This window comes from Astatotilapia calliptera, chromosome 7 (genome assembly GCF_900246225.1).
Source record: "Astatotilapia calliptera chromosome 7, fAstCal1.2, whole genome shotgun sequence".
In the NCBI taxonomy this organism is placed as follows: domain Eukaryota; kingdom Metazoa; phylum Chordata; class Actinopteri; order Cichliformes; family Cichlidae; genus Astatotilapia; species Astatotilapia calliptera.
In genome coordinates, this window is record NC_039308.1 from 67,852,896 (window position 1) to 67,880,143 (window position 27,248).

General features: G+C 41.6%; 1 protein-coding gene across 1 annotated transcript; it reads left to right on the top strand.

The window, feature by feature from the left end:
- Positions 1 to 479: 479 nt before the first annotated feature.
- cbln1 (cerebellin 1 precursor) lies at positions 480 to 24,478 on the top strand. Its single transcript, XM_026176819.1, has 3 exons — positions 480 to 1,249; positions 2,448 to 2,567; positions 23,567 to 24,478. The coding sequence occupies exons 1-3, from the start codon at positions 992 to 994 to the stop codon at positions 23,762 to 23,764; spliced, it is 576 nt and encodes a 191-aa protein (XP_026032604.1). The 5' UTR covers positions 480 to 991; the 3' UTR covers positions 23,765 to 24,478.
- Positions 24,479 to 27,248: the final 2,770 nt, after the last annotated feature.

Sequence of the window (27,248 nt, forward strand, 5' to 3'; positions counted from 1 at the left end):
TCTTTAAAAAAAGGACTCGTGATGTTTTTGTCTTTATTTCCCAGCGGTGCTCATTTGGCACATTCTGCATTATTTCAACACATCTATCTGTCTGTAGATAGATAGATAGATAGATAGATAGATAGATAGATAGATAGATAGATAGATAGATAGATAGATAGATAGATAGATAGATAGACTGTAAAAAAGAAATTGAAGCAGTAGTTTGGGATGGAGCAGGGACAGAAAGAGAGAAAAGGAGAGAGGCTCTCTTAAGTAGTGGGGCGGGGAGGGGGCGGTCCGCACGCAGTGATTGGAAAATATCGAAGACGCGCACGCGCTAATCCGATGATGAGTCTCCGTTACAGAGGCAGGGAGGGGTGTGTGTGTGTGTGTGTGTGTGTGTGTGGGGGGGGGGGGGGGGGGTCTGTGGAAATAAAAAAGATAAAAAAAAGAAAAAGTGGGACCTGGGCGGGAGCATCTTTCGCTCGCGCGCCGCGTCCCTTCTGAGCCTTTTGTGTTTGAAACTCTCATATCCCCCATATCAATAATTCAAGCGCGCGCGACAGAGCAGACGGAGCTCCCCCCTCTGCGCTATGAGTTCTGCTGCCTCGTCACTCGTCCAGGGCCCTTCCGCTGCGCGCACGACTCTCCCTTACTGTGTTTCCAAGTGACAGATAAGCTGCCGAGAGGTGGGAAAACAGGAAAGGAACAGGTGAAAACTGGGGACTCGCCTGGAGATACGGGTTAATAAAGCAATTGTTGAAAAAAGGAGCAGAGACGCCTAAAACTAAACCATCTGGGTTTGAGACACTCCGCCAGGGAGTTCACGTTAGGCTAATTAAATCCAAGAAAGCGGAGTAGCACCTAGTTGTAAAACGAACCTTTTAAGGTTAATCGAGGAACAGTGGGAAACTCTTCCTACCTGACATTTTTTTTTAAAAAGGGGAATAGACCCACTCCGGTTTGAGGTGTGAAGACGACCTGAACAAGTTCACTGCTCGGTTCCGGCATGCTGGCGTTTTGCCTTTTAAGTGCCGTGTGGCTTGCGGCGAGTCCGGTCCGCGCTCAGAACGAGACGGAACCAATCGTCCTGGAGGGAAAGTGCCTCGTGGTGTGCGACTCCAACCCGACCTCGGACCCCACGGGCACAGCGCTCGGGATCTCGGTGCGCTCGGGAAGCGCAAAGGTGGCGTTCTCCGCAGTCAGGAACACCAACCACGAGCCCTCCGAGATGAGCAACCGGACTATGGTCATCTACTTCGATCGGGTAGGAGACAAAAGATATAGTCCAATGTGACAGAGAGAAGAAAAAAAGATTCCAGCTCAGTGTTTGTCTGTTTTTATCTTCTTACAACCTGAAGAAGGAATGTTGTAAGACATAAAAGTTTCAGATGATGTTTTATTGTGTAGACTATAGAATGCGTGCTGTTTTAGGTGAACTGTATTAATATGCTGGGAAGACAGTTTTTACTACTGATGGCGGGGGTGGGGGTAAAATATAATTTAGTCGATGTCACAAAGGCGTCAGGAATAAAACTGGCATTTTCCCCCTGCACGTTAGAGCACCACAGATATTCCGCTTCGCCTTCCCGCAAACTACAAATTTAGAATGTGCGCAACAAATACTCCACTTAGTCAACAGACATGTTGCGTAAGACCATTAGAAAGACGAAAAACAAGTATCCGGGTTAACTTGGGGGATAGATAATACCACAGCGGCGGAGCTGTGCGCAGATGCATCGTGTCTCCGGTGGTGTTGGCTGTCGGAGGTAACAGACTGTGGATTCATTTTTTAGGTAGTAAATTTTATTGGTAAAGTGGCTGTGTAGCCAGGTATGCGAGGCTTTTCAATATCTCAACTTTTTGAGCTGACGGGGTGGGATATGGGAACTGACATCTCTCCAAATAATTTAGTAAGGGAAGGTCACGAGAGTGAGATCGTACCCGGCTGCCGTTAAAGGTTAATTCTCCCTCAAACTGCCGTTCAATTTCACGTCATAATTCGCCTCCATCCATAAAATCAGACATTTGGCTGCAGGAGTGCATAATTGAAAAATTCATTTGAAAGCTCGATCAAGTTCCCTTCCAGTCCCCATAAAGTTTAGAAGTTCTGACAAGGAGAAAAATCCCCGATAAAAAGCAGAGAGTTTTCCATCTACATGAGTGAATCTGAGTGTGTGGTCTGGGGCGGGGGGCACAAGAGTCTTAACAGGGTGTCTGCTCCAGAAACACGTGGGTTGAATGGATTAGTCAATTCCACACCAAATAAACAATAGAAGAAATTCTGGATGAAGCATTTGGCTGTATAAGAATCCATTTTCTCCCAAAGGGCAGCACAAATTAGTTTGTTTCCTCGTCAAGTCAGTTTTGAAATAAAAATATTTTGAGTTGGTTGCAGTTGTGTTTCGCACAGCATGACAAAGCGCTTGTACCAGTGAATTTCTTTCTGTCTGTCTGTCTTTCAGGTTCTTGTAAATGTTGGGAGGAATTTTGACGAAGAGAGAAGTAACTTCATTGCACCACGGAAAGGAATTTACAGTTTTAACTTCCACGTAGTTAAAGTCTACAATCGCCAAACTATACAGGTAACGCCTGTTTGTGTATTTGTCGTGTGTGTGTGTACCTGTGCTTTTCTGCTTTTCGACCACACTGCGTGACAGCTGAATGTTCTTGCCCATATAAGTCGAACATGAGCTGCACCGTCGGTCATTAGATGTTTGAGACGTCTTTCTCCAGAGACAACAACAGCAGAGGCCGCCGTTAATAGTGTGAAAGCTAGCCCTCCGCCACCTGCTGGGCCAATCATAATTAATCAATACATGCACAGAGGATGGAGCCAAATGAAGCCCGTGTAACGAGCAGGAGGACGGGGCTGCTGTGGTGAGCGCGAGGGGTGCGTGGCTCCGGCGTCTTTACTTTCAGCACCACGGACAGCAACGTCCCCCTCTGTCTCTTTCCCTGACAAAATGAGACGACAGGAAGATTTTGATTATTTAGAAGAGATTTTGAAGAGAGCAAACACAGACAGGCATTTTAATTTTCTCCCTCAAGCACACAACGTCACACACAAACAGGTTTTAAGTAGAAGTAACATGTTTTCTATTTATTTGTTTGTCACACCCTCACTCGCATGCACCGCCTGGAGTGTGGTCTGTCACAAGTCTTCTTTTATCCCACTAATTACTCCTCTTATAGCTTAGCTGTAGTTTCCACATTTCTTTTGATGTGTCAAGTGATAGGAAGCTCTTAAGCAGTCCCATTTTTAACATTTAACATGCGCGTGATGATGCTTTACAAGCCACACAGCGTTAATTACAATGTAAGTCTTGCAATTTAATCCGTTGTGTAATTATGCTGTTGGCTCCCCTGAGGCTTTGGCATTATGTTTTGCTACTTATACATTATTATTGGAGTCTTGCATTAATTAGCATGGCAGTGGAAGAAACAATAACAGCAGCGAGGAGAGCGGGCAATATTTGAGAGGGAAAGCTGTGTGTGTGTGCCTGTATGCAGAAGATGCTGGATGGCAAACGCTTGACTCTTGGTACTGTCACATTATCATTTATAGCTACGAGATATAAAAGTAAAAACTTTGAGTTTTAAAAGCACTTTGGGCTAAGTCCTGTTCAATATAAGCCCTCTGAAGTCTTAAACATTTTAAAATCAATAACTGTTGAAAACTGATTGTGGATGATTCGAAGAAGCTTTATTCTGGCATGCTTTCTGACATAAAATAGACCAGTGTAGGTTGTCCTCTCTCCTCCAAGCATCCAGCCTGCGTGCTGCTCACCCTCAACCTCTTCCACTCATCCTCCTCCCATCCATCCAGCGCATCTGCTGTGTTGAAAACTCCCACTGTTTGATTGCCTTAGAGGCAGCTACTGTGGTGCATGCAGGAGACGAAAGACAGCAGGAAAAGAGTAGCAGTTGAGAGTAAATTAAAAAAAAAGAGGGACAAGGGGATGGAGAAGAAGGGGGTGGGCGCACAGGGGTGAGAGGACAAAGGAGAGGAAAATGGGGGATGATAGAAATGGAAAGGAGAGACAGGAATGCATTAAAGAGAAAAGGAGACATAATGGACCAAACGGGAAGAGAACGAACAAATGAGACAGGAAAAAGCCAAATATCACGAGTCGCTATTGATTAGCAAATGCTGCATACATGTAGGAAAGGATAAACATTTTGTTCCGTCTCATCAGTCTTTTCCGGTGCACAGATCTGCCTGTTTATCTGGGAGGTTCAGAGAGGTAATGTGGGTGTCTTTGCTTTATGCCTCCGAATTAAAAATACATATGGAAAATGAAACGCGGCATATTCTCACATCTAAAGGGAGCTCGTATCGCTCTAGCCATCCATGTCGGCTAATAGGGGGCTTATTTACAGTGTTTATAAAAATCACGGACTGTATAGCTATGAAATATTTTGCCACTTGTGAAAATGAGTTGCATTTGCAGCATGTGCCACAGCACTCAAAACAAATAAAAGAAATAAATTCCACATCATGAATTCTGAATGTTTCACATCTGTAACTCTAATATCAATAAGACGTTCACACAAGGTGCTGGTAGACTTCAGTGGGCTGATTTTTAATTAGATGTTTATTTTTTGTGCATTTTTGAAGACGTGATAATCTATATTGAAAATTACTGGAGGTAGTAAACAGAGGTTAATAAGCTCTTTGACCACTGCGCAGCAACTTTATCAAAACACAGGATCACAGCCTATTATCAACAGCTTGTTATTACTAAGTAGATGTTTGCATTGTTTTAAAAATTGGTTTCAATTATCTCTGTGAAATTTGCACTGGATATTCATTTTAGCGACCTATAAACAATTCTAGTTTTTGTTAGTAAAAGATCCAGCAGAACATTATGAAAAATATATTGCCATCTGGTTTTACAATGTAAAAAGGAGATATTTTACAGCAGTATTTTAAGCATGTGAGCATATTCAGAAGTAGCTTTCATAAAAGCCTCAAGTCAAAGCCGGCCTGTAGCTCTGAAAGTGACACAAAGAACAGCTAAAATGCCTCACGCTGTGTGTATTATAGGCCTTTCTGTTACTTGGATTTTCCCATTTAGAGCAAAAACCCAGAGGCTTGACTTCAAGCTGCTCATAGTACAAGGCCCAATAACAAGAAATGTTACCTTTTTACACACAGCTCTTCGACCAAGTAGTTGCACATGTCCCTAACACACCTACATGTATTCCCAAGGCAACGTTTTTTATTCTCAGCTTAAAGTGAGTGGGGTCATTCAAATAAAACATCTTTATTGTCATTACACATGTATAAATACAGGCTAACAGTTTGCATCTAATCAGAAGTGCAATAGGAGCAGATTATATACAGATGTTTATATTGCTATACAGAAAGCAAATGTACAGAAGTGCTGCTCAACACGATTTCAGAAGTCATGCAGTACAGAAACCCGGTGTTCACTACACTATAGCAAGAAGACCACAGGGGCCCAATATAACGTTAGTCTGCTACATCCACAGTGACACTGAGACGCATGTTTACCATCACCGTTGGTAACTGTCGTCACTTACTGTGGCACATGAAATCACATTTATCTGAATGATATTATAAAGAATGCCAGTTTATCAGTTGTTTAAGCTTAAAAGTAAAAAATTGCATTTGAAGCAAAACGTTAAATATTTCAACTGCTTCATATTCTGAGCAGTGCTGCTATTAGTTACATTAAAAAGTAATTATTCTGATTACACAGTAACATGTAATAAGATATTACAAAGAGCATAGTTTGAATCAGATTTGGTCAAATCTATTTTTTTAGAACGTACAGTATTAAAAATCTATTTAAATAAATAGGAGTATATTTTGACAATTATACACTCCAAGAACATTGATATAAGATCTATAAATTCACAGTATACATGTTACTGCGTTACATAAGGCCATAGTTTTTAGTCATGTCTCAAGTGGTTTTGCCATAGAAGCACCACTTCATTAAAGTGTTGGCAAATTCTGTTTTAAAAACACTTTTAAAGATTGATACGTGCACACACCACTGAGATGAACATTTGCATAAGCCACATTCCTTCTAAACGTACTTAAATATCCTCAAACAGTTTATTTAATATAGTGTGACTCCTCCGTGCTGCTCTCCACTGCAGATAACACATTTATTAGACACAAGCACAAAAATGGGAGGCCACGTTACCTCAACCGAGGTGTGTGTTAAGACGCGGCAAATAATTATCACGCCAAAAAGATTAAAAAATGATTTCTGAAAATGGCAAACGGTCGTAGTTTCAAGCTAGGGCCTGAAAGAGCCTGCTGCCTCGTCTGACACTATTCAGCACTGAATTCAAACAAGCGTACAAACATTGTTTAAAAAGTGCTCTTTGATGCCTTTATGTTAAAATGCTAGACGCCCATATGAAAGATGGCTGAAGTTTTTAATAACTGAACTTTAAAGTCTTTAACACTTCTTGACTTTGGATGATGTCAAAGTATTTTTTCATTCAGTTGTCTCAGGCACAGTTCTGGCGTTGACCACTAAAGGCACCACCCATCCGCTGTTCACATATTCTGTGTGTTTGTAAGGTGGAGCCGGTCGGGAGAAAAAAGGGCGGTTGGCCTTAAAAGGAGTGAGCTAAAACAGCTTGTTTCAAACCGAAGGCTGCCCCAGCACCCAGTGTAGCGCCAACACGTAATATATGTGTAGCCATTTAGCACCTGTCACTTGTTCAAAGTGTATCTAATGTAGAGCGTTAAACACTACAACAAGGATTGGCACAGTAAATTACCACTAGTGGTAATGCCGATGAAGGTCAACAAATACACATTATAATTATGGTGCACATTGTACCGTGATGATAATATTTATTTGATTTTATTGCTGGAAATGGGAAAAAGTTAAACTACGTAGCTTCAATTAAAAGAATAGACTGAAACCCAGGTAACCTAGCATTAATGTGGAGCAGACTGTACTGCACATGGATCTGTTGCACCGTGAACAGAATGACCTGCATGAAATATAACAAATAAATAATAGAAATACGATAGGCTTCTGCTCCTGGTTCAGAGAGTGTTTCATGCAGTGGAAATGAGAGGCGAGTCAAAGCCACATAAATAAACATCTTATCTGTTCTTAGGTTTTCTTGACTTGAAAGTATGGCAAGGGTAAGCATTGCTCTACAGGTAATCAGTCAGTCTACTGTTTCACACCAGTGCAACCGTTATGGTCATCTAAAAATCACTGTATTAAATTTTATATAAAGGGTACATATACGAGGACACATACAAATTTCAGTGATCAGCTGCGTTTTAAAGCCAAATGGGTACCACCATTAGCATTTGTGATTCAGGGCTCAACTGTAATGTAAAACCACCCTATATACGCACCACATTGTACCAAGTCGATACACAAGCAATGCCACCCTCATGTGAAAATATCACAACATTTGTAAACAACATACATTTTTGGTAGCGTCCTGTTAGCTACATGGTTACAGCACACACGTGTCTGTGCTTTGGTTTTATTCCAGCGGTGTACCTGTGACCTGTGTCACTCCGCTCTCCTAAGCTTCCATCTGGCTCTGTTACACTTAAATGCCCCATAAAAGGTAAGAAAACATAGAAGTGTTTGAAGAAGAAAAAAATCTTGCCAGCCAAAAACAATTGTGCCAGGTGTTAGTAACAGTGAGGATGGATCCACGGTGATGCTTTAAGCAGGAGACACATTCCTCAATAAACTGCTGTGGCTCTGCATTAGTGTGGCACAAAAGATCCACCCATTTTTATTCTTGGACTTACTTTATGCTAATTATAATTTACAGATCATGCAAATTTCCCAATTAACTGATACTCATCAATAGTCAGCCGACACTAATAAGAATCTAAGAATGCAGAGCTATGCCTTTTGGTTGTGTTATGAAAAATATGCCAGGAGGTCAAACAGAAAGTCACCTTTGAGCGTTTGCCATGTATTCGTTTTTTGCACACTCTGACATTTTAATGAGTTTGGTTGGGCGATTGTCAGAAGATGAAGCATTTGATTAGAAAACACTGCGCTCTTCCAGAGTAAAGTGATAAACAGGCGAATATACAGAACATCGTTAAAATGTGAGAGGTAATTAATAGCTACACAATATTATGATTTATGTAGAATACATATAACAAAGAAGATGTTTCTACGCTTTTCCTTTTCATTTATAGTTCACACACACACACACACACACACACACACACACACACACACCCTTGTTTTCACTGCGTCAGAGGACAGTACAGTTTTATCCTTTCAATTAAATGACTTATTTTGTTACATTGTGGGGGATTTGCTTTTTCCCACCAAAAGGGTGGCAGGTACAACTTGATTCTATTGAAGTGATACACACAGATTTATACAGTGACACACAGTCTGCCAGCCAGATGCTTGGTGTCGTATTTATCTAATGAACCTGTGCTCAGTCTCGCAAAGGTTGCACTGAATTTATGCTCATGTGTGAAAGAGAGGAGGAGTCGGCGTTCTTTGGATATTCATTTTCTTTAAATCGAACAGGGTTGATGTAACAAATGAGTCATTAGGACATAATGTGAAAAGATTTACATATCTCACTGACATCTCTCTAAACAAAGAGCAATATTTAAATTTAGCTCTCAGGATTATAGGAAAAAACTTTTAGCCATTCGTGGCTGGACTTGCACCACACAAAACCGCTTCCTGTTAATCACCAGAGTAAAAACAACTCTTGCATTTAGCAGACGCAAGGTGTGTGTCTGCACGGCTGCAAGATGAAACAGGGCAGCTGTGTTAATACCACAGACAGTACACACAGTCTGTAGCATTATGATATGATGGGCACTTAGTCTGAGGTTCAGTGCTTTGCTCGGTATAATTTTATATTCAGTTTTATTTGATTTTGACGTTTGTCTTTCTTGTACTCTGTGTTTTATTGCATGGTATAAATAATTTAAGTAGCTGAATTGTGGGTATATTCAATTTCCTCTGGCTTATGGTGTGTGTAATATAAATATTAGAGACTCATAGGACCATCTGGTCTTGTTGGAGTTTTCAGATGATCTGTCTTAATTATCTTTCATGTGGTTTGACATTTGGCAACAGATCCAGAGTTGCATGTTTTTCTGACTTTCACCAGTGGGAAAAAACAACAACAAAAAAAGACAGTTGAAGGCTCTGCCCAGCGGTTTCCTCAAATTAATGATGTTGTTCCCTGAGGCAGTATCGATGAAGACGGGTGTGATCTGCTGACATTTGTTAAGATCTGTTTTTGTGCCTGTGTGAGTCTATGTGTGTGTGTGTGCGCACAGTTCAGTTGTGACCTTTGCTCTGGTTGCCTCCATCTCTTTGAATAAATGCTGTTTCATTTTTTGATCATTTTCACAGAAACTCTTTACAAAAGCACCAAATCAACTTTTCAGAGTGCTTTGAACAGAAAACAGTCATTTGTGCCAGTGGATGACAGTTAGGCAGCACGTGCAAATCCATGTTCTTCAAAGTGAAGCATTCATTGATTGTTTACAATATAACATGTCAGAAAACATCAACAAATACCCCAAAACATCCAACTCGAATGAGACCTGCATTAAATTGGTACGAGTGCCAGAACAGCACCCAGGAAAAATATGCTGCTATCAGTTCTAACATCGCTGTCCTGTAATGTAATAATGATGACAATCATGTTCGATATTATGTTGTGTTTAGATTCTGTTATCAACTGTGTAGATGAAAGGGCAAATGTAGCATTTTCAGCAAATGTTGGTCATTCTTTTATATATTCTATGTAAAAATGTAAATGTTGCTATAAAACACTCCAGGAAAATCCAGGCTTCTTTCTATCTGGAGCTGTTCAGTGTGTTTGACTCCTTTAGTAAAGCAGCTGCTGTAGTGATGCCGTCAGTGCAGCCTTATCAGCCCAGTCCTCATCACAATAAGTCTGTTGCTAACTTGGGACACATTGTTAGCACTTCTTTAAGTATTCCTTAACAGTGCAACAAACTGGATGTCTCCAAACTGCGTTCGTATATGAATATAACTGATTACACAGAAACCCAGCTTTTTTCTTCAAAGGTTGATGACGACAGTCAAACGATGCTGTGATATACTTTATGGTCTGACACACACAGTAATGGGGACAGCCAGGTGAAGTGAAGACAGCACGTTTACTTCAAGCTCAGTGAAACACACGGACCAAGCCAAACGGTCCCACAGTTCAGTGTGACGGGACAAATAAAGTTAGTGTGGTAGACGCCAACGACAGATTACACATTTTGGTTTTCTCTGGGTATTAAAAGTTTGAACTGCCAGGAGATGACCCCAGAGGCCCGTTACCGAACACCCGCAAACCTGCTGAGCATGAGACTGAGGTGAAAAACGTCGTTAGTCTCTGTGTAATAGCTGCTAGTTTCCTTATCTTGAGCCTTTAATACAGAAAATAGGATCAAAACGACTTCATGTTAAGATGTAAAAGTAATTAAGCAATGCTGAAATAGGGTCAAATAGTTCTTTTGTTAAACTTTGTGACCACAGAGTTTGTGTGCTTTCTTTCAAAAGTTCTGTACCTGCTTTGGTCAGTGAGTCATTTCTTCTGTGCCTGTTTTCAAAATGGCATCTGGAAACTCATTCCTAATGAGGCTTCCTGCTACCAAACGAAAACAATCAGACGTACTGAAGCAGAAATTAAGGACAGTGACAGTCAGACAGCTGGCAAAGGAGAAGAAGCAGCAGTGATCACTGAGTTAATACATCTGAAGACTGGAGAGGCCAGTTCTGGTTTTGTGTGTTAGAATACTTTGTGTATTATTTGTTATCAGAGTGAACAATAACTACACAATAACTTTCTGTGCTTTTTCTAATATATGACTGTTATACCAACACATTGTCATCCCAATGTGTAACATACGGACGACTGTGACAAATCGTATGTTAGGAACGATAATGCTCTGGTTATACTGGATGTACACTCTTGATTGCTCGCTTCACAATCGTAACTTCAAATTAGCAGCATACGGTCGCTGTGCACACACAGCTTTGTCTCCGAGTTCCTTTTATGCACATGTTTCATCTGGAATGGTAAAAAATGCCTTTTTTAAATGATTACAAAACACAGCCATTACCCACTTTGAGATTCCTTTTCCTTATTGTATTCGAGAAAGCAGCTACTGTTTCCTCAAAATCGGATGAAACGGTGCAACAACAAAAGCAGAAAATCTGAAAATAGAGAAGATGGTCGATAGCACAAAATAAACATGCAGAGATGACCTAAATAACAGCAAACATGCTCCACATTCACATAATGATTCAGCTTGTGAAACAGTGAAAGCTTTCCCCCCCAAAATGCAAAGCATGATAGTGGAAATGATCAATTTACTGAGTTTAGCCAGAAACCTCAGGTTTACTGTTCATCCATTAAGAAGTGGTACTGCTGTAATTATCTATGAATATTCCTATTGTGGTTGTCTGTGAAGGTTCTCAGTCATCCAGGTCATCGTAGTCAAAGGAGCTTGCAAAGAAAAGCGTCTGGACTTCTTTAAGAAAGAAAGTCCAGACGCTTTTCTTTGCAAGCTCCTTTGACTCCTATTGTGCTTGTTATCACTAGTCCTTCTGTTAGTGTTGTGTTATACCAGGAACTGCTGTTGTTTCCATACTGTTGATTTGTCATGACTAATGTGCTAATGTGTTAACATCCTTCACAGAGAAAGCAGAGCCCTTCAGGATTATTCCATTATCCTGGCTGTGGGTGGGGCAGACTGCCTGTTTACATTTACTTTTGATTTAAATTCCATTTCATTTCAATTCTGTTTTATTTACACAGAGACAAATCACAGCAATCAGCTGAAGGTGCTTCATTTTCATTATTAAAGGATAAAGATGCAACAATCATGGAGGAAAAGCCCAACAGTCTGACGACCCCTTATGAGCGAGCACTTGGTGAAAGTGGCAAAGAAAACACCCTTTTAGCAGGAAGAAAGTTCCAACAGAACCAGGCTCGAAGGACCGAAGGTGTCCGATGAGGCGCTGGACTGCTAATCTGTTGTGCTTTGTGCGTGTGGGTTTGAATCCCATCCTCATCGTAAATCCTCTTCTGCACTCCGACCAAATCCTTTCGCTTGTTTTCTATATATTCCTCTAGTTTGAAAGAGATGACATTGCTCGGCTTGGCGGAGGTGGACGGCGACGTCTAAGCTTCTCTGCTCATGCTGCTGTGTAGGGAAATGAATGGGTGGACCCTAACTAATAGGAGTGGGCCAATTAATATATTCAACGTTTCTCAAACAATATTACCACTAAACGATTTCAGAGGCACGCACTTTGACTTAGAGTGCATACAGAATATCCATCGTATCCATCCTTACCCACTGAGGCACACAGCCTTCTTTTGTTTTTGTTATCTTTAGCCATCTTCACAATGACCCTGGAGGAACTTTAGAAAACTCTGGAAACTTGCTGTTTTAAAGACGGAGGTGTCACAGTCCTCAGACAGATGCACCATTATGTAGCTTATGTATCATCACTCTGTGTCTGTAAAGTGTGGATGAAAATGAAAATGTGAAAGGTCCAGTGGGGAAAAAGAAGGGAAAGCAAAAGATGGGAGAAAAGGAAACGTGTTGAAAAGAAGAAAGATGAAAAGGGTGGGGGACCACCAGAAGAGTATCATTGTCATGTCAAGACAGATAACCGGACAGGAATTGATGATGCAATAACAGGATGTCATCGTGTCGTTAAACATTAAGTGCAGCACGGAGACGTCAGACAAATTCTATTTGCATAGAGAAAGACAGATTCTGTCTTTGCTGTCTCTCGGCCCTCTCTGACATCCTCCTGCCAGTGCAGCCGTCTCTCTCTCCTTTCTCTGCGCTTCCTCCTTCTTCTCTCACTCTCCTTCGTTATTCTGTCTCTCCTTTCCATTACTCAGCCAGTTAATTGGTGCTTATGCATTAATGAATGCAGATCGATCGCGGCCTGACATGACGCGAAGCCCTATTATCATGCTTTTATATTTATGGCTGCTAATTGAATGAGTGTAGGTGTAGCTGAGTGTGAGGGTGGGGTGGGTAGATGGCCACACAGAAGCACAGCCAATGCGGTTTTTTTATTTGTACAGGTGTGTGTGTGTGTGTGTGTGTGTGTGTGTGTGTGTGTCTGCATGTGTGTGTGTGTGTCTGCATGTGTGTGTGTGTGCGTGTGTGTGTGTGTGTGTGTGTGTGCTGACTGCAGTCTCATCCTTCCAAAGCCACTGTCACAGCTTTATTAGAACCATACATCACTGACCCTGTAACACAGAAACACATCCAAATCTGAAAACATGACTTTATTCATATGTCCTCTGTTCATAGACCTCATGTGTTACAGTCTGAATTAAAATCATCATCAAGCTATCAAATGATTTGTTAGCTGCTGTGGTGTCTCACATGTTGGAGCCCGACTTGGCTGGACACAAATCACACAAGCCCACTTGGCACTGTCCCCTCATTGTCCTGTCATTGTGTTTTAACAAAGTGTGTGCAGCCCCCCACCCCGATTCTAACTGATAGAAAAGCCTGCCCATGTTTGAATTTTGCAAGTGTGCAGGGACAGCAGGGGAACACATTTTGACAGGTAGAGAGATCACGTGTGTGTTTCATGTATATGTGGGGAACCATGCGGGACTGGAGGGATGGAGGCTTGGTTTGTAGGTGTCCCCAGGAGTGACTTGGTTGAATGGCTGGGTAGTTGTGTGTGCTCTTGTGTTTATCTGAGGGTAACGGAGTGATGTAGTGATGCTGGCTCTTCCTTGTCTGCCATCTCTGTCTCTCTTTGGAAGCATTACACGCACACTGGACACGAACCATGTCCCCCCTCCGTCTCTGCTGTCTTTCTGCCTGTTCCTGTGTTTAATGGCCTACTTTTCATCTGTTGTTCGTCTGTGTGTGTTCCCATCCTGATATCTCTGCCTGGTTTTCTTCTGCTTCTCCTGTCTCTCCCCTTCTAATGATTATTTTATATTATGATATGAAGGGTTAATAAGGCTAACCCGGAGTCTTCGGATGCATCTCTCCACATAAAATGTTCTCTTTAGCTTTGTGATCCTCATCTGTATTCTAAGTGTACTGGGCCCAGCTTGATATTCGACATGGTGGAGGAAGTACTTGATGTTTTTTATTTGAAACAAGAAAGAGTTGGTACATAAAAATACAAGTTCATACATTCATCAAGCATCAACGAAGAGTAATGTTTAGATTTCTCTGCTTCTGTACTTGTTTCCTTTGGACATTATCACTCAAAGATCAGTTGAAGTGATGCAGATATTGATGAAGCTTGCGTAGCAGGATGGGATCCAGTGTTGAGATTAGTATATTTGTGTTGAAGCAATCCAGGCTCATCTCTCTTCAGTGATTGAAGACTCTTGGAAACAGAGTAATGACTACAATCAATCAATGCATGCACTAAAGCAGCGTTTTTCTTTTTCACAGTCTGGAGTTGCAATACAAATGCAAAACTTAACCTCCAGTTAGACACATACAGTAGTACTGAAGGTGTCAGTGACAGTGTCACCAGATGAATCGTCAAAGGAAATCACTGGTTATCAGCAAAAATAGATTGTGCATCCCCGGCGTATATATTTGATTTCAAAAATTGCCTCATCAGTCCACGTATTAGCTGTTCATAGAGATATTTTTATTGTGTACATGATGTTCTTTAAATGTAAGCATTACACTGAGGCAGTGTCTCAGATGAATTGATGGCATCCATGAAATACAGTTAGAGTTTCGATTCTGTGAGTGAATCTTAGAGGCCATCAACCACACTTAGGGATACATTTGTCAAAGTTTGACCTGCTGCTGTTTTACATCTGATCGCCTCTGAGCAAAAGTTTTGTTTTACAGACTTTATATTTAATATTTTTTATACATCATTCAGTCCTTCATCACTGGAAAGAAGTCGGTGCCTTTAATCTGATGAGAAGGTTTAGCGTGATTAAGATCATCACTCATCAAATATAGTTTCCTATAACCTTCAATTTAGTTTAATGCTTTAGGTGTATGAATAACAATTCATAATTTAGTCATTTACAAATGAAGACTTCCTGAGTGCACTTAACCTAGAATGTCTGTTTATAACTTCCAGATATCTTTTTAGCTCAATAAACGCAAAGATGCTGAAGTGATTTAATATTCTGACTGCTGTTTGAAACTTTACTGGATGTTCAAAGTTGAGGTAAGACGGCCACATACAACGTACTCTCCTCTCATACCGACACACCTCCATTGCTTTCCTCTGGTTAGTCTCCCCCCTAACCCTAACCTAACCCTGACAGTGCAAAGGCACTCCCAGATCTAAAAACTGTATATACTTGGTCACCTGTACAAAATGTGGTATCCAGTATGTCGGGGAGACACGTAATACACTGTTGACCAGATTCACACAGAACAGGCACAATATCTCAAAGAGAAAGAACACCCATAAGTACCTGGTAAGACACTTTGTATCTCATGGCTGGGAATCTGTGAAGGCGACTGTGATACAGGCAAATCCCACATGGTCAGTCCAGCAGAGGAGGACGGCTGAAAAAGTTTGGATTGCCAAATTAGACACAATGTATCCCAGGGCACTGAATGAAAAAGGATGTTGAAAAACACGTCTGGTGTGATGTACATAGTTATTGTTCTATATGTGTTTCTAGTGCTGTTATGTCCCATTCAACACACACGGTTCTAACATCCCACCCTGAGACTTATCCTAAACCTAACCTCACTAAACCCCATGCCGGGATTTATTTGAGCCCTAAACCTAACCTTTCCCCTCTCCCCCTCTCCTCTCCCCTCCCCCCCCTCTCATTTTCTCTCCTCCTCTCTCTCTCTCTCTCTCTCTCTCTCTCTCTCTCTCTCTCTCTCTCTCTCATTTTCTCTCCCTTCCCCCCCCTCTCTCCCTCTCTCTCCTCTTATCTCCCTCTCTTCCCCCCCTCTCTCCTTTTCTCTCCCTCTCTTCCCCCCTTGCTCTTCCTCTCTCTCGCTCTCCCCTCACCTATCCCTCCTCCTCTAATCCAACTGAAAAACAACTGATATCCCCAATTGTGAATGAGGAATAAAGTCCTCTTACAGGTCTGTAGTGGGACCATGTGGACCCTTGAGTGGAGACTAAGGAAGGCCTGTGCATTGAAGCCCGGCCGCCTTTGGCGACTGAGCTTCCATCTTGGTTTCCCTAACCCAAACATGACCCAAACCTAACCCAAACATGACCCAAACCTAACCCAAACATGACCCAAACATGAACCAAACATGACCCAAACCTAACCCAAACATGAACCAAACATGACCCAAACCTAACCCAAACCTAACCCAAACATGACCCAAACATGACCCAAACATGAACCAAACATGACCCAAACATGACCCAAACATGAACCAAACATGAACCAAACATGAACCAAACATGACCCAAACATGACCCAAACCTAACCCAAACATGACCCAAACATGACCCAAACATGACCCAAACCTAACCCAAACCTAACCCAAACATGAACCAAACATGACCCAAACATGACCCAAACATGAACCAAACATGACCCAAACCTAACCCAAACATGACCCTTCGGCTGCACCAGCTACAGGGGCGCTGTCACTTGGTGTCGCTCTCTCTGTGGTAGAGTATCACTTCCTGTTTCTGCTCAAACACAGTGGTGTTTTTGAGTAGCTTATCTGCTTAGCAATTTAGTTAAAAACTTTTAGATACATTTTCTTTCATAGTATAATCTTCACATGCTTCATCCGAAGCACACTCTCTGTGTACTCACCACCTAATTTATAGCCAAAGTATTCACTCACTGTCTCTGTACTGTTTCGCTAGCTTGGCTTAGCTCGTAGCCGACTCGTTAGCAGCATGGCCTCTTCACCTGTCCCTCCTGCTCATTGTGTCAGATGTTTAGTTACTCCTCGGCCTCCTTTAGCAGTAATATCTGTAACAAATGTAGCATATTTGCAGCTCTGGAGGCCAGGATTACTGAATTGGAGACTCGGCTTCACACCCTTCATTCACCCATAGCTAGCCAGGCCCCTGTAGCTGGTGCAGCCGAAGATAGCGTAGGCCCCGCTAGCTGTTCCCCGGCAGACCCCAAGCAGCTGGGGAAAGAGGGCGGCTTGGTGACGGTGAGGAGGAAGCATAGTCTTAAACAGAAACCCCAGGTACACCACCAACCCGTTCATGTGTCTAACCGTTTTTCCCCACTCAGCGACACACCCGCCGGGGGTCAAACTCTGGTAACTGGTGATTCTGTTCTCAGACGTGAAGCTAGAGACACCGGCAACCATAGTCAATTGTCTTCCAGGGGCCAGAGCAGGCGACATTGAAGGAAATTTAAAACTGCTGGCTAAGGGTAAACGTAAATTCAGTAAGATCATAATTCACGTCGGCAGTAATGACACCCGGTTACGCCAATCGGAGGTCACTAAAATCAATATTGAATCGGTGTGCAACTTTGCCAAAACAATGTCGGACTCTGTAGTTTTCTCTGGTCCCCTCCCCAATCAGACCAGGAGTGACATGTTTAGCCGCATGTTCTCCTTAAATTGCTGGCTGTCTGAGTGGTGTCCCAGAAACGATGTGGGCTTCATAGATAATTGGCAAACCTTCTGGAGGAAACCTGGTCTTGTTAGGAGAGACGGCATCCATCCCACTTTGGATGGAGCAGCTCTCATTTCTAGAAATATGGACAAATTCATTAAACCCCCCAAAATATGACTAACCAGAGTTGGGACCAGGAAGCAGAGTTGCACTCTTACACGCCTCTCTGCAGCTTCTCTCCTCCTGCTACCCCCCAAAAACCCATCTCCATAGAGACTGTGTCAGCTTCCAAAAAGACAAAAAACAAACTAAAAACCAGCAACAAACAATTTAAACATAAACAATTACGAAGAAAGAACAATACAGTATCCACATCTGAACCAAAGAGTAAAACGGTGAAATCTGGATTATTAAATATTAGGTCTCTCTCCTCCAAGTCTCTGTTAGTACATGACTTAATAATTGATCAACAAATTGATTTACTCTGCCTTACAGAAACCTGGTTGCAACAGGATGATTATGTTAGTTTAAATGAATCAACACCCCCGAGTAATTCTAACTACCAGAAACCTCGAAGCACAGGCCGAGGGGGCGGTGTGGCAGCAATTTTTCACACCAGCCTATTAATTAATGAAAGACCCAGACAGACTTTTAATTCATTTGAAAGCCTGATGCTTAACCTTGTCCACCCCAGCTGTGAAACTCAGAAACCAGTCTTACTTGTTATCATCTATCGTCCACCTGGGCCTTACACAGAGTTTCTGTCTGATTTCTCAGACTTTATATCTAATTTAGTTCTGAGCTCAGATAAAATAATTATTGTGGGTGATTTTAACATCCATGTAGATGCTAAAAATGACAGCCTCAACATGGCATTTAATCTGTTATTAGACTCAATTGGTTTCTCTCAAAATGTAAAAGAACCCACCCACCACTTTAATCACACTCTAGATCTTGTTTTAACATATGGCATAGAAACTGAACATTTAACAGTGTTTCCTGAAAACCTTCTCCTGTCTGATCATTTCCTGATAACATTTACATTTACAATAATTGATTACACAGCAGTGGAGAGTAGACTTTATCACAGTAGATGTCTTTCTGAAAGCGCTGTAACTAAGTTTAAGAATATAATCCACCCACTGTTATCATCTTCAATGCCCTGTACCAACATAGAGCAAAGCAGCTATCTGAACGCTACTCCAACAGAGGTCGATTATCTTGTTAATAATTTCACCTCCTCACTACGTACGACTCTGGATACTGTAGCTCCTGTGAAAACTAAGGTCTCTAATCAGAAGTACCTGACTCCGTGGTATAATTCTCAAACAAGTAGCCTAAAGCAGATGACTCGTAATCTGGAGAGGAAATGGCGTGTCACAAATTTAGAGGATCATCATTTAGCCTGGAGAAATAGTTTGCTGCTTTATAAGAAAGCCCTCCGCAAAGCCAGAACATCTTACTATTCATCACTGATTGAAGAAAATAAGAACAACCCCAGGTTTCTCTTCAGCACTGTAGCCAGGCTGACAAAAAGTCAGAGCTCTTTTGAGCCAACCATCCCTTTAACGTTAACTAGTAATGACTTCATGAACTTCTTCACAAATAAAATTTTTATCATTAGAGAAAAAATTACCAGTAATCATCCCACAGATGTAATATTATCTACAGCTACTCTTAGTACCATCGATGTTAAGTTAGACTCTTTTTCTCTAATTGATCTTTCTGAGTTAACTTCAATAATTACTTCCTCCAAACCATCAACATGTCTTTTAGACCCCATTCCTACAAAACTGCTCAAAGAAGTCCTGCCATTAATTAATTCTTCGATCTTAAATATGATCAACCTATCTCTAATAATCGGCTATGTACCACAGGCCTTCAAGCTGGCTGTAGTTAAACCTTTACTCAAAAAGCATCTCTAGACCCAGCAGTCTTAGCTAATTATTGGCCAATCTCCAACCTTCCTTTATATCAAACATCCTTGAAAGAGCAGTTGTCAAACAGCTAACAGATCATCTGCAGAGGCTTATTTGAAGAGTTTCAGTCAGGTTTCAGAGCTCATCACAGCACAGAAACAGCTTTAGTGAAGGTTACAAATGATCTTCTTATGGCCTCTGACAGTGGACTCATCTCTGTGCTTGTCCTGCTAGACCTCAGTGCAGCGTTCGATACTGTCGACCATAATATCCTATTAGAGCGATTAGAACATGCTGTAGGTATTACAGGTACTGCACTGCAGTGGTTTGTATCATATCTATCTAATAGACTCCAGTTTGTGCATGTAAATGGAGAGTCCTCTTCACACACTGAGGTTAATTATGGAGTTCCACAGGGTTCAGTGCTAGGACCAATTCTGTTTACATTATACATGCTTCCCTTAGGCAGCATCATTAGAAGACATAGCATACATTTACACTGCTATGCAGATGACACCCAGCTCTATCTATCCATGAAGCCAGATAACACACACCAATGAGTTAAACTGCAGGAATGTCTTAAAGACATAAAGACCTGGATGGCCGCTAACTTTCTGCTTCTTACTTCAGATCAAACTGAGGTTATTGTACTCGGCCCTGAAAATCTTAGAAATATGGTATCTAACCAGATTCTTACTCTGGATGGCATTACCTTGGCCTCCAGTAACACTGTGAGGAACCTTGGAGTCATTTTTGACCAGGACATGTCCTTCAACACACATATTAAACAAATATGTAAGACTGCTTTCTTCCATTTGTGCAACATCTCTAAAGTTAGAAATATCCTGTCTCAGAGTGACGCTGAAAAACTACTTCATGCATTTATTACTTCCAGGCTGGACGACTGTAATTCAGTATTATCAGGAAGTCCTAAAAACTCCCTGAAAAGCCTTCAGCTAATCCAAAATGCTGCAGCAAGAGTCCTGACAGGGACTAGAAAGAGAGAGCATATTTCTCCTGTTTTGGCTTCCCTTCATTGGCTTCCTGTTAAATCCAGAATTGAATTCAAAATCCTGCTCCTCACATACAAGGTCTTAAATAATCAGGCCCCATCTTATCTTAATGACCTTGTAGTACCATATCACCCTATTAGAGCACTTCGCTCTCGCTCTGCAGGCCTACTTGTTGTTCCTAGAGTATTTAAAAGTAGAATGGGAGGCAGAGCCTTCAGTTTTCAGGCCCCTCTTCTGTGGAACCAGCTTCCAGTTTGGATTCAGGAGACAGACACTATCTCTACTTTCAAGATTAGGCTTCAAACTTTCCTTTTTGCTAAAGCATATAGTTAGGGCTGGACCAGGTGAGCCTGAATCCTCCCTTAGTTATGCTGCAATAGACGTAGGCTGCTGGGGGATTCCCATGATGCACTGAGTTTTTCCTTTCCAGTCACCTTTCTCACTCACTATGTGTTAACACACCTCTCTGCATTGAATCATATCTGTTATTAACCTCTGTCTCTCTTCCACAGCATGTCTTTATCCTGTCTTCCTTCTCTCACCCCAACCAATCACAGCAGATGGCCCCGCCCCTCCCTGAGCCTGGTTCTGCTGGAGGTTTCTTCCTGTTAAAAGGGAGTTTTTCCTTCCCACTGTCGCCAAAGTGCTGCTCATAGGGGGTCATATGATTGTTGGATTTTTCTCTGTATCTATTATTGTACGATCTACTGTACAATATAAAGATATTGAGGTGAATGTTGTTGTGATTTGGCGCTATATAAATAAAATTGAATTGAATTGAATTGAACCCTACCATAACCCAAACATGACCCAAACCCTGTTACTGTGATGTACAGCACAGTCAAAGACGGGAAAAAAATGTTTGGTGTCAGCAATGAATTTAATTTCAGCTTTACTGATGAAATTTCAATTTTATGAAATTGAAATCTGCCCAAGGTCTCACATATATTAGCCTGAGATCTACGATTATTTTAGTGAGTGGTTTAGAGTGATATTTTACGTGTGGCAACAAATCTGTCTTTCTGCTCATACTTCATTGTAAATGTAAAAGCAAATAATTCACATTTATCTGGTGTAATAAACTCAGTGACTGCGTTTTCAGCCGATAGTGAAATGTAAATTTGTCCATGACCTGTGCCGCGTTTCCTTTGTAAGAATTAAAAAAATAATTTCAGTATAGTCTGAGTATTTTCCATCAGATTCAAAGCTGCCTGTTCAAAGCTGCACACACGCACCCACACATGCAGATACAGTCTGAGTCGCCATGTTCAGTTTGCTATTAAGAGGAGTGCTGGGCCAAGAGAGCCCTTGACTCTGACAGGCTCTCCATCTCCTGCCCACACACACACACACACACACACACACACACACACACACACACACACACACACACACTCCTGACCATCAGGCAGAATGACTTGGATAAGTGTATAATTATGGGATGTTTATGACTGTGTTCCATCAGTTGGTGACGGTTTTACAGTTTTTTACCTCGAGAGCAAACAGAAATATTTTGACATGTTTAGCTCTCAGCTGTAAATTTGAGTTTTTCTTCCTGATGTCCATACTTTAAAGATCATGTAGACAGGTAACATGGCCTGTATGACGTTTGTTTAAGGAATCAAAATCTTTCAAACTGCAGTCAGCTTCTTGAAAATGAAAACACTACTACACCAGAGTGACCTGGACAGAAACAAACAGCCAGCGTGTTGTTTCTGTGCACCAGGAGGCAGATGACAATATATGTTGGGAGTTTTAAAGGAACGAGTGGTAGAAGAATAGTGCCCAGTCCATCTTTTAATCCATCTAGCCATCCAAGAAGTTGTCCACCAGTTTGAGATACAACATACTCTGTTACATTTACTAATGTGTGCATTAGGTGTGACCATATGGTTTTCACTTGGAGAAAAATAAGATATCGATGGCTGATTGCCCTTCCAAGGTCATTCTTTGACATTTCCAGCCTCCAGTAGATTCCTAGATTATTAACTAGCCTGCACATCTGCCTCTGGAGTGTACTCTGGGTCTCTATCAGATCAGAAAAGTACAAAAAAGCTAACTTTTAAGTTGAATTTCATTTTGGGATAGAGGGGGAAATCCAGTGAATGCAAAAAAATTGTGTTGGTGTGACCAAAAAACCCCAACACATTTCCTGCAGCTTCACTTTCTCTTTCTTTGAAACAGTCAAACTCCAGGCTGAAAGTTTCACCTGTGAGGAGCTTCACTGCACACAGCCTGGTGAAAGCGTCTCGCATCTATACTGCTGGTGTAAGATAGAGACCGAGCTATCGGCAGCGTTTTTTTATTATTCTAATTAATAAATATTTTTTATGCTGGAAAATCTATTTTTCACGTCAGTGATTCCTGCAGAAAATAATTAGTTTTAGGCACATTTTAACATCTTATGATTGTATTTTAAAATAGGAGCATGACATAACAAACTCACATCAGCCACCCTAGTGTTGTAAAAAACAAGACTCGTACAAGAACCTGAAGAAAGGCAGTACAACAGAAACATTGTGTTGCTTCTCTTATCAGGTTGCAGTGAGACTTCTCACAGGACGGTCTGTAATCTCACAGGGTTTATAAAGTGTGTTCCTGCATAAACAGACGTTCGCAGGTACCAGAGGTAGAACGAATCGATGATTTTGTTTAAGTGAAGTGTAAGGGGGAAACATATAGGGAGCGCTTGTTTTTCTGCTGTAGCTCAGAAGCGAAGCGATGAAAGCCGTTGTCAGGTTTGAACCTGGGCGAGGGAGGGGACACAGCGCTCACAGCTTCGTCTCTCTGTAAGAAGAAGAAGATGTTATTCCCCACGGAAACATTTGTTGAATCAGACACTGTGTGAGTGTTTGTGCGCATATCTCTGTCTTTCTACAAGTGGATAATGTGCAGAGCACAAAGCTTCAAATGAAATCTTTGCATGCGTTTCCTCTTTAAAATATGACAACTAAAAAGTCCAGAAATACGATGCTGTTAGTCCTCATGGAAGCATCATTATTGCACTGAGTGTTTTGGAAGTCTGCCATGCCATATGTTCCTGCTTCTGTGAGCAACTTGAGGACTGTTTGTCTCTTTTCCACACTTTTCATTCTATACGCCGTCTGTCCTTTTCATCCAGGTGAGCCTGATGCACAACGGTTGGCCAGTGATTTCGGCATTTGCCGGGGACCAGGACGTGACGCGTGAGGCAGCCAGCAATGGTGTTCTGATCCAGATGGAGAAGGGAGACCGGGCCTACCTCAAATTGGAGAGAGGAAACCTAATGGGAGGATGGAAATACTCCACCTTCTCAGGCTTCCTGGTGTTCCCCATGTAGAGAGGAAGAGGAGGAGGAGGTGCAGGGATGGAAACAAAGGAGGACGAGCTGGTGGAAGCTGGAAAGCAAAAGGAAGATGACGAAAAGGCAGGTGGAGGAAGAAGAAAAAGGACATGGTTAAGATGGGAGGGAAACATGACAACAGACTTGTGTTTGGGACGCTGCAGAGGAAGGATGAGATGTTAGAGAGATATGAGCGTGATGTGAGAAAGTTACAGAGCCGGCACATGAGAGTGTACGGTCAGCTTCTTCACTTTGCTTCTTCTTTTCATCCATCCTTTCATGCATCCTTCTCCTCCCTCTGTTTCCTCGTGGCTTGACTGCAGCTTTGGACAGCCAAAACCTTTTCTATACTCTGCTGACAGATCGATCACTGATATGGTCCAGAGTGTTCTGAAGCCCACGTGTAACCCTCCCTCCTGTCCCCACAATCCCATCATTTCTTCATCAATCACCATCTGCATAAGCTTTGACCAATATTACTTGAGCAACTATTCCTCGCTAACCCCAGTTTACTGTGCCCATATGTGTGTTTGTGTTTTTCTCATGCTCGACATAAACGCCACTGATTTTGGATCAGCTTCTTCCCCTGAAGCCAAACTATACTTTTTAGAGTGTAAACAGTAAAGTCTGATCACAGAATCAGGGGCTAACCTTTTATTTATCATCATAATCACAAGCCTTTTACAATAAATGCATCATTTGTTCTTTAAACACACGTCTGTTTCTCCTCTTCATTATATTTAGCACGTAGCAGGATTCAGCTTTGTAATGGTTATGGTTCAGCGCTCGTAGCAGTGGGGTCAAGGTTAGGAAAACATGGCTTAAATACTTTGCTGTGTGTGTTTAGGCGACAACATTTTTCTACAATAAACTGAAGTTTTTTCTACACTCATCCGAGTGCCCCCACCCCACCCACTAAGACTCGTGGTCCATTAGTAGGCAGTCATTAAACTTGTATACAAAGTGCAACTGGGGAGAACAAAAGTCAGTAGAAGACAGAACAGTTCAGTTTAATAAACCGTCTCCACTCTCTAGTCAGGTACTCAATACTTCTCCATCAATCTCTGGTGTCTATATCTAATGAACCGAACACTGATAGTCAAACAGGAAGTAATACTTTACTTTGTTCCTCCACTGTTTTAATCACGACTCTGAATCAGGCTTCTGTGCACCTGTCCTTTCACCCGTACAGTCAGTCTGCTTCCTCCCTGTCACTGCTGCCATGTTTTAGATATAGTATCTCCATGTAGGATCCCTTTTCTCTCTTTAACTATGCTGTTTACCCACAAGTGCAGGTTTGGCTTCCTTTTAGCACACCTCTGTTATCCCCTCCATCCTCCCTTCCTCATGTGTGTACTTTATCCGCTGCTGCTCATTTGCCTCCTAGCACGGATCCTTTCCTGCTTTTCTTCAATGTGGACTGTGGACAATGAAACAACCTTCAACTTTACAAAATTATATATATATATATATATGATGAGATACAAATGGATATATAAATATAATGAAATCTAAGCCACCATTTCTATTCTCCTAGTTTTAAGATGAAAATAATGGTAATACTAATACTGAAAACGTAATCTGGTTGATGACTACAGTATCTGTATTTCCGTACTTCAGTGTTATATAATGAAAAAAATATTCTAAATGAAACTTAGTGATTGTGTGGAAATCTGAGGCTGCCATTGCTCTTCTGATGAAAACATGCTTCTTGTTTTTGTTTTGGGTCAAACCAAGTTGTGGCTAAAAAGCTGAGACTACTACTTATATAAAATAAACTATAGCTAAAAGGTACTTTTATTATTATCATTATTATTATTATTTGACTGTAAATTACATGTGAATATTTAGACTATGACAATATTTGATTTATGAATCAATCAAATCGATTTATCTACTGTTTTCTTATTTATTTGCTCTGAAGAAATCAATAAAACTAAATGGTACTTTTATTTTTCTTAAACCTACTTTAAGCCTGTCCTCGTACTTTATTTTGTTCAGTCTTGAAAAACAAGCAGAAACTCGTTGATCCCTGATGACATGTCTAACGGTGGGCTGTGTTCACTGTATATGACCGTGTGCGTGTGTCTGTGTGCATGTGTGTGTCTGTGTGCATGTGTGTGTCTGTGTGCGTGTGTGTGTCTGTGCGCGTGCGTATGTCTGTGTGCATGTGTGTGTCTGTGTGCATGTGTGTGTTTTGGACCTATGGAGCTTTTCAGTGAGTCACCTTAAACACACACTGACTGAAATCTGCTTGATCGTGTTCTTCTCCACTACCTCTGTCCTCCTTTCTGTCTCCCCTGGTCCTTCACTCTCATTCCTCCTTTTCCATTTACTGCTTTTTTATGCTCATACACTCTCTCTCACCCCACTCTGTCTCTCTTTCTCTCCCCACTCTGTTGATTTTTAAGGTTTTGTGGTTCGTTCCTCTCCAGACTCTAATGAGCTCCAGGGGGAAAATTAGTGCTGGAATAACAAGCAAACATCAACATCATCTCCCGTCTTCTTCCCGATCCCTCCTTCCTCCTGTTCTTCCTGCTTTCACTGTTCTTCTTCACCTGAAGTCATGTCCTCTGTTCATCGTTTGTTTTTCCAACACTTGATTCTCCTTGTATTCCCGCTTTTCACATCTTTTCTTTAACTTTCTTCTGTTCTGTGCATCTGTCTCACTGTCTTTGTCTCCTTCTTTTCAAACCTTTTCTTTTCTTCTACATCTTCTTTCCAAATTCTACTTGGCAAATGTTGTGGAATATAAAACATGAAGCAGTCTTTTGTTTCTGGACACACCTCCTTTGTTCTTCTTTCTCTCTGTTTCTCATTCACTCCCCACATTTAATAAAAAGGCAATGAGTGCTCGCAGGTTGGCATGTGCAACTGCTTAGTTTAGGCTTGAGTCACACAGGCCTTTGAACCGGTCAGTGAACCTCTGGTAACCACAGCATGCATATTTAATGAGTGGAGATATGTTGCAAATGGGTACATAGTGCTCCTCTGAAAACATCTTTCTTTGGTTGCTCACAGTTGCACAGAAGATGCCAACTTGTTTGCAAATCCGAGTCAACTACAAGCTGAAACTGGACATTTCTTTTGCCTTCAAAGTAAAAGGCCATATTTCATGCAAAACACAGGAGACCACCACATTCTGCTAGTGATGAAAGAAATCACACAGAGGTTTTTGGTGCAGCACCTTCTTTGTGACTGATTTTACTGGTCATCAACCTCCTCTATATCTGCAGTCTATGCTAAGCCAACCATCTGCTGGGCCTATAATCAGCAGAAGGCCACGGGACAAGGCTGAATCTGATCATGGAGCTCTGAGAAAAAGTGAGCAGGCCAAGTGAATAAATGTTCAAATGGTGACGGCAGTCTCTCGTGAGGAGACAGAAGATTACGTTTCTGAGTAAATATTTAAACCATAACAGGTCAAGAGAAATGTTCAGAAAAGCTGAATACAGCCCACGTGTGACCTTTTTGTTACAGT

Bases quoted from the DNA above. Each gene is read 5' to 3' on its own strand.
- cbln1 (XM_026176819.1), top strand. From the start codon at position 992: ATGCTGGCGTTTTGCCTTTTAAGTGCCGTGTGGCTTGCGGCGAGTCCG. The intron at 1,250-2,447 runs GTAGGAGACAAA...TCTGTCTTTCAG, and splicing joins TGGTCATCTACTTCGATCGG to GTTCTTGTAAATGTTGGGAG. The intron at 2,568-23,566 runs GTAACGCCTGTT...CTTTTCATCCAG, and splicing joins ACAATCGCCAAACTATACAG to GTGAGCCTGATGCACAACGG.